Source organism: Gossypium hirsutum, chromosome D03 (genome assembly GCF_007990345.1).
Source record: "Gossypium hirsutum isolate 1008001.06 chromosome D03, Gossypium_hirsutum_v2.1, whole genome shotgun sequence".
NCBI lineage: Eukaryota > Viridiplantae > Streptophyta > Magnoliopsida > Malvales > Malvaceae > Gossypium > Gossypium hirsutum.
Window position 1 is genome coordinate 46,696,029 of NC_053439.1, and position 17,444 is coordinate 46,713,472.

Sequence of the window (17,444 nt, forward strand, 5' to 3'; positions counted from 1 at the left end):
ATAGAAAAGGGATTGGGGGAGTTTTTTTTTTTCTGAATTACAAGAGGAGGGCAAAGTCTTAACAGTCACTGACTAGCACAACTCGAGTCCAGACCACACCCAGAACAGTGAACACCCTGACCATCAGGCCAACACATGAGATTCCTTCTATACTCAATTATGATATGGAATAATCAACTTCAACAGCTAATTAATGACCTATTAATTACAATTTTGTTAATGTTAGTTATTGTAGCAAAACGATGTGTTTTGGTTAAGTCTTTAATGAAAACAACAGGCATAAGGGAGGTTATATTAGCGCTTAAATGAGTTGTTTAGTGTAAACAATTGTAAGTGATATGGTGCATATTGGCTTATGTTAGGTTGTCCTCTTTGTTGCCGTTATTCACCTTTTTAATGGCCAATTCGTTGGAGGGAAAATAGTTAAGGAAATACACAATAATTTTTTCTTCTTCAACTTTCTCTCTTACTCTACTCTTTTCTCCATTCTTATCTTATTATTCTTCTTTTTGAAACTCTCATTCTCTCAAACTTTCGATCCTCATCAAAGGTATCAGAACTCGACGACCCTTATAGCCAATGATAGAGTAATGACCCGTTTACAGAAAGAGTTGGGGTTGCTGCAACATGAGTTGTCCCAGCTTGATAGCAAGTTCGATGCTAAGTTGGACACAAAATTGGACTCTTGCTTTAAGGAGTTCCACAATGAAATCAAAGGAGAAATTCGAGGAGAAATAAGATCTGAGATGTACTCATTTTTTGAGCAAAATTTTAGTCCGCCTTCAACTAATGTCCAGGAAATGGGTAAGGGAATTCTAGGAACACCTCCACTTGGATTTTCACCCAATGAAGGCTTCATTGTATCACCAGATGTAGATTTGGGACACTCGATCATTCACTTTTAAGCTAGTTTAGGGGATATCATGGGACAGACGTTCCAACTAACATGTCCTCGATGTGATGGAACAGACTTCCGAGGTTGGTGGTCTAAGCTCGAGCAGTTCTTTGAGGCTGAAAATGTGGAGGATCTAACTAAGGTCAGAATGGTGATGCTACATTTAGAAGGGAGAGCCCTTGATTGACATCATTTCTTTGCCCAATGACATGGTGGTCTCCAAAAACTTACTTGGAAGGTGTATGTTCGAGTCATACAAGAGAGGTTTGGATCTAGAAAATATTTGGATCCCATCACTGAGTTGGTGGCTCTTAAAAAAACAGATACAATAGATCAGTACCACGATCATTTTGTAAGCCTTTTGAACCAATTGCATTTACTAGAGAATTATGCCCTAAGCATTTTTGTGTATAATCTCAAACCATATATCGGTCAGTATTTGAGACTATTTAAGCTTACCACTCCCTTAGAAGGTTTTATTATTGCTCGACAAGTTGAAGACATTGTAGGTATTGTTTCCAAGAAAAGTACTTTTAAAGAAGGAAATTTTCACTACCCTAAACCCTTATTCCTATTGCTAAATAGCACTATCAAACAAGTCCTCATACTGATCTGGGAGGTCACTCTCCTACCATTACCATTACCATTACCAAAACTCCTGTGAAGGATCTTTCTCAAGTTGAAATGGAGGACAGAAGAAAGAAATGATTATGTTTCTTGTACACATCAAAGTACACACCAAGACATAAATGTGCCAAGTTTCAACTCTACCAGCTAGTGATTGAGGCATAGGTTGAGCTAGACACTGAACTTAAAAGCTATACTTCTGATGAGTTTTAGGACTGTCCTAAAAAGTTAGATCCTGCTAAAGGTGAAGTTGATTCAATAGCTCTAGTTTTATCACTACATGCTTTTAATGGATTGCAGGGTTACAATATAATGTATTTATCAGCTAAAATTGGTCATTGTGAAGCCATTATTCTGGTTGACTCGGGTAGTGCTCACAATTTTGTGGATTGCAAATTGATGAAGAAGTTACATCTACTAGTGGACCCATCATGTAGGCTCAAGGTGATGGTTGCTAATAGAGTGTAGTTAGCCACTAAGGGAGTGTGTGGTTTAGTGTTGTGGGAAGCCCAAGGGTGCTAATTTTATACTAATTTTATGGTGCTTCCAGTCAAGGGATGTGACCTAGTTCTTGGTATTCAATGGTTCCTTTCACTGGGATCAATTGTTTGGAATTTCTCTTTTCTTACCATGCAGTTTGAGTATTTAGGTAAATTATATACCTTAAAGGTCTTCTTCCCGGGGGTCTACACGTTTCCACTAGTGCACAATTGTCTTAGTGTTTCAGTGTGTTAGGGTAGGGTCTGAGTCTTTATATTTGTTCACCACTTCTGCCCAAACAATCTTGACATTACGTACTCAACCCTTGCATAGAGATATTAAGTTGCTTTTGACTAAATTTGAGGATGTGTTTCAACTTTCTATTGGACTTCTTCTTGTTAGATTGTAGGACCATTGGATGCCCCTCTAGGATAAGGCTCAGGTGGTCAAGGTTCAATTATATAGATACCCTACTATTCAAAAGAATAAAATAGAAAGACTCATCAAGGAAATGCTTGATGTTGGAATTGTAAGGGACAACAACAATTTATTTGCATCACCAATTGTCATGGTGAAAAAAAATGGTAGTTGAAGATTATGTTTAGACTATAGGTAGCTTACCCAACTGACTATCAAAGAAAAATTCCCTATTCCTGTGATTGAGAAGCTGTTGGATGAGTTGGGGCAAGCAGTCTACTTCTCCAAGCTAGATCTAATATTTGGTTACTACCATATTAGAATGTGGGAAGGTGATATCCATAAAACAACATTTAGAACTCATGAAGGGCACTATGAATTTTTGGTCATGCCTTTTGGCTTGACCAACGCACCTTCTAGTTTTCAATCTCTAATGAATAGCATTTTCAAACAGTTGGTCAAGAAGTCGGTGCTAGTTTTTTTTATGACATCTTAGTACATTCTATTGACTGGTAAAAACATTTGAAACACTTGAGGAAAGTTTTCACCATTCTCAAGCAGCATCAATTGTATGCTAAAAAAGGGAAATGTAGTTTTGGTACTACACATGTGGAACATTTGGGACATATTATATCGAACGGGTTTGTTTTCATAGACCCATCTAAAGTTGAAAAGGTCCTTTATTGGCTCACACCTACTTCAGTTAAGGAGTTGAGAGGGTTTTGGGGGCTCTCGTGTTATTATAGGAGGTTTATAAGGCAATACGGAGTTATTTCAAGCCTTTAATAACCTTGCTTAAGAAAGAAACACCTTGGAGCTGGTCTGACAATAAACATGAGGCTTTTAACCAACTTAAAACAGCAATTACCGAGGCACTAGTATTGGTCCTTCCTAACTTCAAAGAAGAATATTGTGTTGAAACTGATACCTATGGTCAAAGTGTAAGGGTAGTCTTACAACAGAAATCAAGACCTATTGTTTTCTTCAGTAAAGGGCTTGGGATCAAACATCAAACCTTGTCCATTTATGACAAAGAGATGTTAGTAGTGTTGTTAGCTACCAAAAAGTGGCACCCCTATTTAGTTGGCAGACACTTCCTTATCAAGATTGACTATAAGAGTCTGCGGTTTCTATCTAACAAACAAGCCATCACACTTTATCAGCAAAAATAGGTTGCAAAAATGCTTGGTTATGATTACACTATCACCTACCAAAAAATGAGGCCAAAACACAGTAGCTGATGCATTATCTTATAGAGGCCACTCACAGGAAATGCAACTTTTGCAGTGTGTTGAGAGCATTTTTTGGTCTGAGGTATGGGGACAAATCCTTAATTCCTATTTCATTGATCCTACCTTGCAGCAAATTTGTCTTGATCTTCAAAAAGACCCTTAGTTTCATTCGAAGTACTCATGGGATGGCAAAGTTTTAAGGAGAAAAGGAAAAGTGGTAGTTGGTCAGGATTTAGAACTGAGAATGAAACTTTTTGACTTATTCCACAGTGAAGTTGATGGGACACTCTGGGGTACATGTGACTAGGTACATAATCTCAGGCCTTTTGTATTGGAAGGAACTTTCTAAATATATGAAGAAATGGGTTAAAGAATGTGCTATCTATCAAAAGTGAAAATATGACAACTCAGCTTATCCAGACTTGTTACAACCTTTCCAAGTTCCTGATCGTGCCTGGGCAGCTGTGAGTTTAGATTTTGTGGAAGGGCTTCCATTATCAAAAGGGAAGGACACCATCCTTGTTATGGTTGACAAACTCACTAAGTATAATCACTTCTTAGCCTTATCACATCCATTTATTACACTTACTGTGGCTTAGTAGTATTTAGAGCACATCTACAAGTTGCATGGCATTCCAAAATGTATCATCTCTAATAGGGATAAGGTATTCATCAGCTCTTTTTGGTAGGCTATGTTTAAACATTTAGGAGTTAAGCTTCATTTGTCCACTGCTATAGTGGACAAGAACCTATGAAGCTTTATATGGACAAGAACCTCTTCATCTGTTGATTTATAGTGGATAGGAGTATCCAATAGAGGGATGTAACTTAAAGTATACTAAAGTTTCATTTAAAGAGATCTCAAAAGCGGATGAAACAAATGACTAATAAGAGGAGATCAGAGAGAGAATTTCAAGTGGGAGACCTAGTTTATTTGAAGCCCTACAGACAACACTCTATCAAGAAGAGAGGGAATCTGAAGCTAGCTCCTCGTTATTTTGGCCCTCACCATGTGGCAGCTAGGAGGGGGCATGTTGCCTACCCTTTGAAGTTACCAAATGATGCTCATACTCACCCGACCTTCCATGTTTCTCAACTCAAGAAATACATTGGGTCAGCTCCTAGTTCCACTACACTTCCTCCTATGGATTCAGATGGTGCTCTTATCAAAACACCAGTTAGAATACCTGATTGACGAATGAAAGAGGTAATCAAGCAGCTACAGAGGTGTTGGTTGAATGGGACAATACTTTCCCTAAAGATTCGACTTGGGAACATTTGACTGAGTTCTAGCAGCAGTATCCACTGTTCGATCTTTAAGGACAATGATCATGTTCGAGGGGGGAGTATTTGATATGGAATAATCAACTTCAACGGCTAATTAATGACCTATAAATCACAATTCTGTTAATGTTAGTTATTGTAGCAAAACGATGTATTTTGGTTAAGTCTTTAATGAAAATAGTGCGTATAAGGAGGGTTATATTAGTGCTTAAACGAGTTGTTTAATGTAAACAGTTGTGAGTGATACAGTACGTATTGGCTTATGCCAGGTTGTCCTCTTTGTTGTTGTTATTCACCTTTTTAATAGCCAACCTGTTAGAAGGGAGGCAGTTAAGGAAATACACATCAATTTCTTCTACTTTAACTTTCTCTCTTCCTTTGCTCCTCTCTATTCTTATTAATGGTCTCTAAACTAACTATAAATACAAAAAAGACAAGTGCACCTATTGAACAATAGCATAGCTATGGTGAGTAGGGAATATCATATCCACGAGGACTAAAAGTACTAGTAATTACTGTTTTTCTATTATTTAGCTGACAAATTAGAGTGATTGTATTTTAATCTAAAATTACTAAACTAATTTATCTAAGAACACAACAAAGAATGAATCAAGGAAATAATCGAATATTAACCAATGAGATAGACAATACCCAGGAAAAAATCCACTTAGGCTTCACCTATTATTATGAATCTGAGTTAGACGATTTATTTACTTGTGTCTTGATCCGTAGAAATCCCTAAATTATGTTAATATCTCTTTCGAGAGTAAGAACAACTGACTCTAGGTTGATTAATTGAAATCTCTTTCTAATTAAAACCCCCATCATTGCATTAACTCGATCTATGGATTCCCCTATTAGATTTAACTCTAATCTGGTAGATTTATGTCGTCCTATTTCTAGGATTGCATGCAACTCCACTCAACTATGCTAGATCTATTCTTAAATAGGGTATTTTGCTCCATTGAATTAAGCACATTACACATGAATTAATATCTAGGAAATATTAAAACAAGAAATAAGCATACATAATTGAGAACAAGAATAAAGTATTTATCGTGTAAAAACAAAAATTAAATAAAAAGATTCATCATAGGTTTCATCCTTCTTAGTTATCTAGGGAATTAGTTCATAATCCTGAACGAAAACATTTCAAAGTCAGAATAACCACAAGACATAAAGAAACTCAATAAAACTTCGAAAGAAATTAAAAGGAGATCTTCGATCTTGATGGAGATCCATTTCCGAGTTGATTCTGATGGTGTTTTTCGAGTGTTTTCTTCGATATTCTTTTCTTGCCCCATTATGTCTTCTTCTAATGGGTATTTATAGAGTTTAGAATGCTCAGAAATCTTAAAAATTAGGTTTTTCCTCGTATTTGGAAAGTAGGGTGCGAAATCGACACGGGCTATGTGCCAGCCTGTGTGGAAATGCCCAACCCATGTGGATATTGAAAATAGCTCTTTTTGTCCGATTTTGGCTCGTTTTTCGCTCATTTCGCTCTCAAATGCTCTCTAAGTATAGAAACATAAATTTAAAAGATTATGAGCATTAAATTCACTAATTTACATAATTAATCATCCAAAAATGCATTAAAAATAGAATTAAAATATATTACTTTTATAAAGTATGACTTATCTTCTTATTCTTCTTCTTTGAAACTCTCCTTCTCAAAAACTTTCAATGTCAAATTATTACTTAAAATTGGAACCTCCTTTTAAGCATAGATAATATTTTTATTCAAAATTCTATAACGAAGAAAAAAAAATGTGAGTTCATATTTGGATATTGATATTATTGTAAATTAATCTTATAATTTCAAAGCCAAACAAAAGCACGTGCAACGTAAATCACGCGTTATTATGGTTGGAAAGATATGTTTAGGTCTAATCATTCTTGTGGTCCCTCTACTATATTAAAATTTATAATTTAATTATTTTACTTTAATTCCACTTAGTTTAATCTCTATGCTTTTTTATAATGTATTTGTATGTCTAAATATATAAGACTGTTAGTTGTCGCGGTTTAAATTGATGGCTTGAAATTTTGGTTATGAAAATCTAATTAATTATATTTAATCAATAATAAATTTATATGTTAATCAAAAACTCAAGAATGTTTTAAGATAAATAATCCACATCATCACTTTAATAAAAATAAATGATGTTATCAGTTTAGATTAGTTGATAGCATCATAAAAGGTTGAGGATCAAACTATGTAAATTAAGATTGAGTTCGATTTAGTTGATTTATTTATTTTTCTAATTTTTTAAACTGTCTGTGATAATTTGATTTGGTTTGGTTCGATCTTCAAGTTTTCATACTAACTTTAGGTTTTAGATTTTCGAACTTTATTTTGACAAATAGTGTTTTTTGACTTTTGGATATTATATGATAAAGTTTTCAATTATTTTTTAAAACATAATTTTTTAAATCAATAAATAAAAAAATATTTTTTTATATTTTATTTTACTATTTTAAGTTTTTCCACTAGCTATTTTAAATATAAAACATTTAATTTTGCATCATAAAAAATTAAAATTAATTATAAATTAAATAAAAATAGAATTTAGTAACCTATGAAAACTAAAAACCGTCTGAAGAGAATTAAAATAAAGAGATTAAATTGAAATTTTTAACATAATAGAGGGACTAAAACTATAACATATATATATACCTCCTAATTTCTTTCAAAGGTGAGGGGTTATGAGCTTGGGAAACGGTTGTACCTAACCTAAAGCAAACTAAAGAATCTTAATTTGGAGGGGGGGGGGGGGAGGGGGCTCTTTCAACTGTCGTCGTCCTCAAAAAGTTGGTCATGGCAGGCTTGTTGGTCAAATTGATGTTGCCAGTCACTGCTCTCTCTTTTGTTTTCAGACCCTACGAAAACACCATTATTTACACCATTTTCCTATCCCTTTCCTTAACCATCGATGCTTCTATTTCCATGCCCCTATTCCCTATATAAACCCCCATCTTCACCCCTTTTCATATATCTTTCTCCTACAGCTTACCTTTACCCTTTTCATATATACATCTTTCAAGGCTTATTTACATTCCATTGTTCATATAGTTGCTCTCTTGCTGAAATAATGGAGAATGAAAACCAGTATCAGCATGTTGCAGCACCAAAATATGACTGTCTTCTCTTTGGTAAGTGTGTCTTCCTGCAGTATATCAGATCCTTTGGAATTCCCTTAAACCCAGTAACATTTCTGATTAATATATGTTTTATTTTCAGATGTGGATGATACCCTTTATCCTCTGAGTTCTGGTTTATCCAAAGCTTGCACCACCAACATCCAAGGTACTGCATATGTTCGCAAATTTTACATCCTTTTTTCACATATCATGTGTTCTTAACTTCTGCATTAATCTGTGCAGAATTTATGGTTGAAAAGCTTGGGATAGAAGGGGACAAAGTCTCGGAGATAAATCGTGTGTTATACAGAAACTATGGGACATCAATGGCTGGTCTCAGGGTAAATTCTTGACTATTCTTTTGGTTGATTATCGTGGTTCCAGAAAAGGGTGATGATTGAATATGAATTTTGTTGTGTTTTTCAATGATTATATTCAGGCTATTGGCTACAACTTTGATTATGATGAATACCACAGTTTTGTTCATGGGCGGCTACCTTATGAGAACCTGAAACCTGACTATGTCTTGAGGAATCTTTTGCTTAGCTTACCAATTCGCAAAGTTGTAAGTCTTTTCTATCTATAAACATGGTGTTCTTTTTTGGTTGGGCTAGAAATGGTATTTACAGATCACCCATCGAATCAAATCTTGGTGATCTTGGTGCTTGCTAAGGTGTTAATGAGTACCCTACTAAGCAACCCATGTTGGCTATCTATTACCTTTGAAACTTTCTTTGTGATATTTTATTACCATTGATTTTTTTTTGGCCACCACTTTTGAAACAGATATTCTCAAATGGGGATGAGGTCCATGTGGCTAAAGTTCTAAAGAAACTAGGGTTGGAGGGTTGCTTTGAAAGGGTTATAAGCTTTGATACCCTTAATTCTACCAATGGAAGCCATAGTTCAGATGATGAAGAGAGCTCCAAGTTGAGAGACACAAGTGCTGAAATCCTTGATGCTAACAGTGGCCCTTCCACGCCAATCATCTGCAAACCCTTCAAAAATGCATTTGAACAAGCCCTCAAGATAGCTAACATCAACCCTCAAAAAACAGTAAGTCTATCAAATCTCTTCTCCAAGCACTTTAATGGCAGCAGTTAACGGTATTATCTATTTGTACCTACTAATTACACTATAAAAATACGTATTCAAATTATGTCAAGTAAAAGGACCAAACCCCGAATTTCAACACAGTAGAGGGATTAAAACCATAATTAGGCCCTTATATATTGACCCTTTTGGCTTTAGTATTTTATTTGTTTTGACAAGTCTTTCTTGTTCACCGCAGCTTTTCTTTGACGATAGCATCCGTAACATACAATCTGGAAAAGAAATAGGGCTCCATACTGTGTTGGTACGAACTGGCAAATTTCAGAAAAAAGGATTTGTAATTTGTTGATTTTTTGCACAATTGGGTTTGATCCTTTCCTTTAAACCAATGTAGGTGGGCACTTCCCATAGAACAACTGGTGCAGACTATGCATTGGAGAGCATACACAACATCAGGGAAGCACTGCCAGAGCTGTGGGAATCAGATGCTAAGAAACCAGAAAGTGTGAAGCTTGCAATTCAGACATCAGTTATGGCTTAAGCTGATTTATAGATCACCCTAAACCCAGATTTTACAATTTCAGGATCCCGTCTAACATATTTGTGCTCTTTTGATCTGTATCTAAATCTTGCTCTCTCTTTTTTCATGTTCCAATGGGGAATTTGTATATTTTCAGTTTAATCATCTATCAATAATAATAATAATAATAAAAGAATATCATTGTTTCTTTTTATTATTATTAATTTTTAATAAAAGATCTGGCATGTTTTTATTACTTTTCCAAAGCAATTGAAAATAAACAGTCAAAATCAAAGAGTGCCTCTCTGGCATCCACACAAACAAAAACAAGAAAGAATCATCTTCATCCCTCACAACTCCCACGCATACTAGACAAACCCTTCATTTCTCACCATAGTTTCGATGATAAGCTCCGATTAGAAGCGGTTCAAAAAAAACGCTAGTTATCCTCTTCTGTTCTAGCACTCTTACCAATACCTCCAGGTCTGTTAGGTGGTTCTGCACAAATCCGGTTCTTCAGCCACCACAGCCCTTTGTATCACCGTTGGTCCCTCTTCCACCCACCTAACATCACGCTTTCGAATGAAGCCCTCCTTCGCCAGCAGGTGAGCCACCAGAATACCTCCTCTTTTAATATGTTAGAATTTGAAGCTCTCAAAACCCATTAAAATCTATTTAGCTTCCCAAATGTAATTACTAAACTCTGATCTGTCTATGAATGGCATTCTGAGCTTTGAAATAATTACCAATGAGTCACCTTCAACCTCAACTTTCCGAACACTCATCTCTTAGGGGAATCAAACGACCTGTACTGCTGTCATGGCTTCCGTCGCCTCCACAAACGCTATATTCCGGTTCCAACTACATGTCGCACCCATTATCAAGCCTTTGTTGTTTCTAGTAATTATGCTTGAACTTGATGCCTCCAAATCTTTGTAAAAAAACCCCATCGAAGTTCACTTTGACTCATGAATCAGATGGAGATTGCCACATCTCTGTTTCGGTAGTTCTGGGTTGAGTGTCCTCCAGTGCTTCCAATTCTCTAATATACCCCCACAACAAAGGTACATAGCTCACTAGTGGAATGTCTTTTGCCTTCGTGCAACAATTTATTTCTCGATAGCCATAATGCCCAAATTGCAATAATAATAAGTACCTGTTATTGGGTATTATTTGTAAACAGATGTTTAAGCCATTGAAGTAAAGATTCCCCTGTTTGACTTGGATTCCAATTGATACCCAACTGTTACCACACTTGTATGGCATAGGGACAGCCTCGACAAGCATGTTTTTGCCTATTGGATCTTAAGGCCCGACAACAACAGTTTGCTTTTTGGTTATTCTCTTTGAGGGTTTTGCCTTTTAAGGTTTGGGAAGAATCCTCAATAAGTATGTTATTTTCGAAGGTTGTTAAATTAGTGAATGTGAAAAAATCTTTAGTTTGTGGAAAATTAAGGTAGTGGACTAGATAATTTGAGTCGAACCATTATATGTTATTGTGTTCTTTGTCTCAATCTATTTTCTTGGCAACCACAAATTTTTAAATGGCCAATTCATTCTCTTCTTGACAATTTCGAGTTGATTAATCGAGCTAAAATAAACAAGGCTGATATATTATATGTTACATGAGTTTGGTTTCAATGTTTTTTTTAATTTGACACTTGAATTTTTTTTAGTTAAATACTTGAGTTTATTACAGGTTCGACTCATTTCATATTTGGGTCATTTTGAATATGTATCCTTTCAAGTTGTTTTTTAAGTCATTTTAAATTTAGATTAGATCAATGAGTTAATTCAATTTGGTAAAAACTCATTTCATATTTGGGTCATTTTGAATTTGTATCCTTTCAAGTTGTTTTTTAAGTCATTTTAAATTTAGATTAGATCAATGAGTTAATTCAATTTGGTAAAAAAAAGACCAGTTAAAAATTTTTAAAAAAGGAAGTTTTTGTTTTATTATTTTTTGAAGAAATTTGAAAAACTTTTATTAGGTTTTGGTTCATTTTGAACTTTTATTTCAGTAAATAAATTTTTCTACATTTTGGAATTTTAAAAAAATTTAAATTATTAAAACAAAATATAACCAGAATTATTATGTTGAAGTTATTAAAGTATGAACAAGAAAGTTCACTCATGGTCATCGAAGAACCTCCGCTCTATATTCGAGGTATGTCTAAGGTTTATGTTATGTGTTAATTGCAAAGTATGAGACTTGAATCTCGCTAGGGAAATAAGGTATTTATTAACAAGATTTATATGAACCTAGGCTTTCTATTCTCAATAATTAATTTTTGGGGCATGATTCTCAGAAGTTCATATTAATTGGTATCAAAGTCAACCATTATGCTTCTCAATTGCAATCGTGCGACTCGAGTGATAATGTCGACATTGCAATGTTCGCTCGGGGCTAGATTAAGCTAGCACAGAGCCAACTTGCATGGACATCAGGATCTAATTTTCTTGGTAGCAGATAAAAGGGTATAATCTTGCTGTTTCTTTAAGCTTGTCCTTTTTCTAAAAAAAATAATTGACTTCATATTTAAATTGAATTGATTAAGTTTTCAAATAGAGTAAAGAAGGGTGATCAAGTACGTGATGGTGGTGTTGATTTATGTGGCTAAACGAAACGCGTTCACTTGTTGAATTAAGGTGTCCCCATCACCGCATCTTCATTTCCCCCTTATTCAGACGCCATTGATTCAAAGTCTAAAGTCTTGTGTTTTCTCTTTTCCACCTTCACGTTCTTCTAGATTCTCTCATTTCTCTCCCTTCTCTACTCTATTCAATACCCTCTGTTAAACATCCCTCTCCCCCTTCGTTTCCTTCCTCTTTCTCTCCTTTTATCTTGGCTTTTCATTTATAACTTACCAAGTTTTTGCTTTTGTTTTTCTTCCAGTGTTTGATTACTTGGAATCTGGTAATGTTCCTTTCTTTTACATGTTTTCTTCTTCGTTTTCTGTTTGTTACTTAATGTCTAACTTGAAAGTTTTATTTTTCTGGGTTTATGTTTATATTTCATGTTTCAATGCATTTTCTCTTCACACAATAAACTGGAATCTCTCTGAATCTGGGTCTCTTTCAATTTTCATCACTGCAAAACCCTTTTCTTTTGGGGGTATTTCTAAGATTTTGTGAATCTCTCTGCTTTTTTGAACTGATAGAAGAATTTGATAACCCTTTTTTGAAGATAAAAAATGGAATATGAAGATCAGATCAACCAGGCCATGGACCCCAAATACGAATGTCTTTTATTTGGTAAATTTCTCATCTTTCCCCTTTAGGATTTTTTTCCTGATCGAGTTGGTGTGAACTATATTTAAAAAACTTACAGATCTAGATGACACTCTTTATCCTCTGACTTCTGGTATATCAAGTGAAGTTACCAAGAACATTCAAGGTATTGTCATGGTTTCATTGAAGGGACACCTAGTTTGGCAAAATTGTTAGCTTCCTCTTCAATTTCATAACCTTTTATTTATACCCTTTTTTCTAGAATATATGATTAAGAAGCTTGGAATCAAGGACAATGTTCCTGAATTATGTGTTTCACTGTATAAGCATTATGGCACAACAATGGCTGGTTTAAAGGTAAAGCCTATCATTACTTTCTTTTTAATATAAAAACTCCTTTAAGAAACCTTACAATTTTTTTTTCTTTACAGGCTATTGGTTATAACTTTGAGTATGATGATTTTCATAGGTACTGTTTTTCATCTTTGTGCTTTTGATGAAATTTGAGATTTAGTTTATGCATTTACAAGTTAAAAATGAAATCTTCTTACTTTTTTTCATTTAATAATTTAGTATGTTAGTATTTTCAGTCAAATTTTATTAACTCCTATTTGGTTCACTGGAATATAGAATTGTAATGGATTGCTATACTGTGAGAATAGAATACACCTGTAATAGTATTACATTGTTTGGTTGGTAAATAGGAATGGAATAAATTGAAAATGATGATTTTACCCTTGCATTAAACCCAAGATCCTAGATCCATGAGTTATTAATATCTATTCATAATTAATTATTATTTAATTATATTTAAATAAAATTATTAGTATTTATTTCTAAGTTTTCCACTATTTTTTTGTTTTATTTAATGATATTTCATGTTATTATTCAACGATGGTGCATGAGATTTATGCACTGACGGGTGCATCAAATATTATTCTTTTTTATATTATTAATAATATTTCAATAAACTTTTAAATACATTATATTTATCAATAAAATAAAAAATATTATGATAAAATATTTGTAAATTATTCAATATAATTTATTAAATATTTTTTATAAGTGTAATATAAGTTGTATAAAATATAATAATTTTTAATATGAAATTTATTTATTTAATAATTCTAAAATATTTTTAAATATACTTTTAAAAAATAATATATTAAACTATATAATTATTTCACAATAAAATTATATAATAATAAAAAATATTCCAAACTCAATATTTAAAAATAAAAAAAATTCAAGATATAACATATATAAAAATTATTATTTTATAATATTTTAATGTATACAATCTATTATTTAATATATAATAAAACAGACTATGTTGGTAAGAAAAATAATTTTGGGCTATTCAATAGCTATTACATGGGGGAGGCAATGAATTCCAATTCAGTGTTTTTGATGAATAGGACGGGAATGAAGATCAACTATTCAGAAGCTAAAATTAAAACAAACAACGAAATGAGTGTCCTCGGAATTAATCCGGACCCGCATTCTAATTCCATCGAAGCAAACATGGCATAAGTTCATAATGATTTGATTTTGAAGTTAATATGATAGTGTAAGACGATATAGTTTTGAATTAAGTACAAGATTTTAGATATGGAGCATACATATGGTTCTAATATATTTATTTACTTGACAGTTTCGTTCATGGGAGACTGCCCTATGCAATGCTAAAACCTGACCCTGTTTTAAGGAATCTCTTGCTTAGCATACCAATTCGGAAAATAGTAAGATTGTTCTTATTGTGAATATTGCTATTTATGCTCATTTAGAACCCTGTTCCTTTCTAATTATGTTCTGGTTTTGCATTCAGATTTTCACCAATGCAGATAAGAACCATGCTGCCAGGGTGCTCAACAGGTTGGGATTGGAGGACTGCTTCGAAGGGATTATATGTTTCGAGACTCTGAATCCCATAAACAAAGAAAACCCTTCAGCTGCTGATGATATCAAACCAGACACTGCCATTGTTGACATCAATGGATACTGCAGTGCTGTTCTTGATTCTGAGCTTAAGCTTCCAAGTACTCCTGTTGTCTGCAAACCATTTGAGAACGCATTCGAACAAGTTTTTAAGATCGCCAAAATCAACCCTCAGAAAACGGTAACTTAATCAATCCTTTTGTACTTCTAAAAAGCACAATATCCATTGAATCTGTCCAACTTCCAGATGATATCATATTTTTGTTATTGGTGGCTTTGCAGTTGTTTTTTGATGACAGCATCCGCAATCTACAAACTGGTAAAAAGATGGGCCTTCACGCTGTGTGGGTAAGTTACTAAGTATATATCGTGCTGATAATTTGTGTTTGGTTTTGCCTTTTATTAGTTCGAGAATGCTTGGCTCACTAGTTTCCTCCCATAATATGCATACATATACAGGTGGGAACTTCTCACTGGACCGACGGTGTGGATTATGCCTTAGAGAGCATCCACAATATCCGGGAAGCATTGCCTGAGCTCTGGGAAGCTGCAGATGAGAAGACCAAAAACATTCGGTATTCCGGCAAGATCTCCATTGAGACAACTGTTAGAGCTTAGCTCTTTTGAATTTTGTTTAAGCAAAGCTTTCTAGCCTGTTGACGTAAAGTATAGCTTCCGCAAGCAACAGTTTCATTACCAACATTTGAATTTTGTTTAAGCAAAGGAGAGACAGGCATTGCAGCCAGTTCGCCATCCAAGCGCCTTGCTGAACCGCTGAAAGGGACGAACTTGATTTTTCTTGGCAGCTCTTCTTCAACTGAAATGTGCACGGAGAGGTAATTTGTTGCATGGAATCATTTGTATATTCAAAAATCAAAGTTCAACCATGGCATTGGTTATTACCTTCAAGTGGCCTCTTGTTTGAGTGTAGAGAGGGAGCTGGCTTTTCAAATTCTTTATAATCAAGAGGAGGTGCAAAGTCCACTTCACAATCAGTTTCAATTACACTGACTGCAGGGGAAGGTTCGCTTCAACTATATCAATATAATACTTCTTATCGTTATAGGGGACCATGATAGTGTCACCGACGGTTAAGCAAGAGTAACTCCTCAGCGTAATTTCCAAGCTGCATGCAAACAAACACAAGAAAAAGAATTTAAGAAACAAATGCGGATCGTAGAATTTGATGTATTCCATAAGTCGGTGCCAATAAAATCACTAACATTGCTTTGGGGTTGGAGATGTCCAAAAAGTCCATAGTGTGTGGTTGCAGCTTCACATAGGTTGCCTTTGCTAAGCTAGCACTCTTCACCAGTACAATATCTCCCTCTTCAAGGAGCAAGTTCTCCATCATCTGAAAACAAAAAATGTAGGAAAAGCAAGCAGCACGAAATCAACAAAACACAGTCTTCGAATCACAGTATCGAAAGAATCAAAGAAAATTCAAAACCATACCCAGTGTGGTAAGTACATCAGGCCCTCATCTGCAACAAACTCTAGAACCCCGCAATGAGAAACTCGCCCCACAGGAGCATTTGTCAACTCGAATAGCAATGGGAAATCAACATGCAAAGATGCTGGATAACAATCGTTGTCGATATTAGGATTATACATTCATTAACAGAGATACAAAAGAAGGAAAAGTTGAGTTAAATACTTACCAAGGCGATCAAGAGCTGAGGGAGGCATAATAACTGGAAATAACAAGCAATCGTGATAGCTAGTCAATTGCCATGAAAACTAAACTTACAAACTGATCTTAGAGGCATATTATCATATAAATTGGTGAAGAAGATCAACAAACCTTTATCTCCTTTCTCTAGATGTGCCTGTAAAGGCTTAACAGAATTAGAATCAAAGTGGAGTTAAAAAAAGCTCATAGAACAATAAAGAACACTTCAGTTGCATATATAACACATTGTAGCCAAGAAAACTAAGTGTAACCCTCTAACCTTATTAATGAAAGAGACAGAGTAACATCGATAACATTGTTCAAATCTCTCATTGCCACGGTCCTGCAATAAACAAATAATATTAAGCAAACAAGAGAGAACAATTGCCCTAAGCTATATAGGCGGTGATCAAATAAGCTAAATCATCAATACCAGTCATAGAAACAATTTTACAAAAAGCTTATGATCAATCAAATAAACTGAAATTAAAATTAAAACGAGAAGGAAGAACTACAAAATCATTAAACGTACCATGTCTATGATCACAAAGTTTTGAACTAAAAAATCTGCTAAAAAGAAAAGAAGTCAATAAATCTAAAAGATAAGTGATAATAATGAAGCAATAAACAAAACCCAGTACCCAAAACAACTAACTGACATGAATGAATTAATATTTTAACATGCAACAACAATCCCATTAAAAACAACTTCTAGTACAAAGATAACAAAAAAAAAAAACCCAGTTTTCTTTATGACAAAAGAAAGAATATTGTGAACCGATAATTGAAAATAAAAGTGGAAACCTTTTGAGTTAAGCGAATTGCTAAGTTTTGGGGTATAGTGAAAGCTCTCTGCTTTTCTTGACAAGTACGGCACTTTATATAGGTTTATGAGAGTTGGGAAATCTTACAAGGTTTATTAATTAAAATCTTTAATGAAAATTTTGATTTCTA

At 34.3% G+C, this 17,444-nt stretch overlaps 2 protein-coding genes and 1 pseudogene across 4 annotated transcripts; 2 read left to right on the forward strand and 1 right to left on the reverse strand.

Moving 5' to 3' along the window:
* Positions 1-7,744: 7,744 nt before the first annotated feature.
* On the forward strand, positions 7,745-10,254 carry LOC107950139 (suppressor of disruption of TFIIS). The gene is made up of 7 exons (XM_016884922.2): positions 7,745-8,088; positions 8,177-8,242; positions 8,320-8,417; positions 8,516-8,641; positions 8,863-9,132; positions 9,368-9,433; positions 9,524-10,254. The coding sequence occupies exons 1-7, from the start codon at positions 7,869-7,871 to the stop codon at positions 9,668-9,670; spliced, it is 993 nt and encodes a 330-aa protein (XP_016740411.1). The 5' UTR covers positions 7,745-7,868; the 3' UTR covers positions 9,671-10,254.
* On the forward strand, positions 10,120-16,055 carry LOC107950140 (uncharacterized protein C24B11.05). 3 transcript variants are annotated; one of them, XR_005911455.1, is made up of 10 exons: positions 12,154-12,566; positions 12,837-12,904; positions 12,981-13,046; positions 13,143-13,237; positions 13,312-13,349; positions 14,535-14,622; positions 14,709-14,999; positions 15,101-15,166; positions 15,278-15,654; positions 15,750-16,055. XR_005911455.1 is itself a non-coding variant. In XM_016884925.2 (9 exons), the coding sequence occupies exons 2-9, from the start codon at positions 12,844-12,846 to the stop codon at positions 15,434-15,436; spliced, it is 864 nt and encodes a 287-aa protein (XP_016740414.2). In that variant the 5' UTR covers positions 10,120-10,254; positions 12,837-12,843; the 3' UTR covers positions 15,437-15,724. The 3 variants fall into 3 exon arrangements, 2 of the variants coding, with proteins under 2 accessions (XP_016740414.2, XP_040946216.1); XM_016884925.2 differs by lacking the exons at positions 12,154-12,566; positions 15,750-16,055 and adding an exon at positions 10,120-10,254 and having other exon boundaries at positions 15,278-15,724; XM_041090282.1 differs by having other exon boundaries at positions 15,278-16,055.
* On the reverse strand, positions 15,460-17,390 carry LOC107950141 (ubiquitin recognition factor in ER-associated degradation protein 1-like; annotated as a pseudogene).
* Positions 17,391-17,444: the final 54 nt, after the last annotated feature.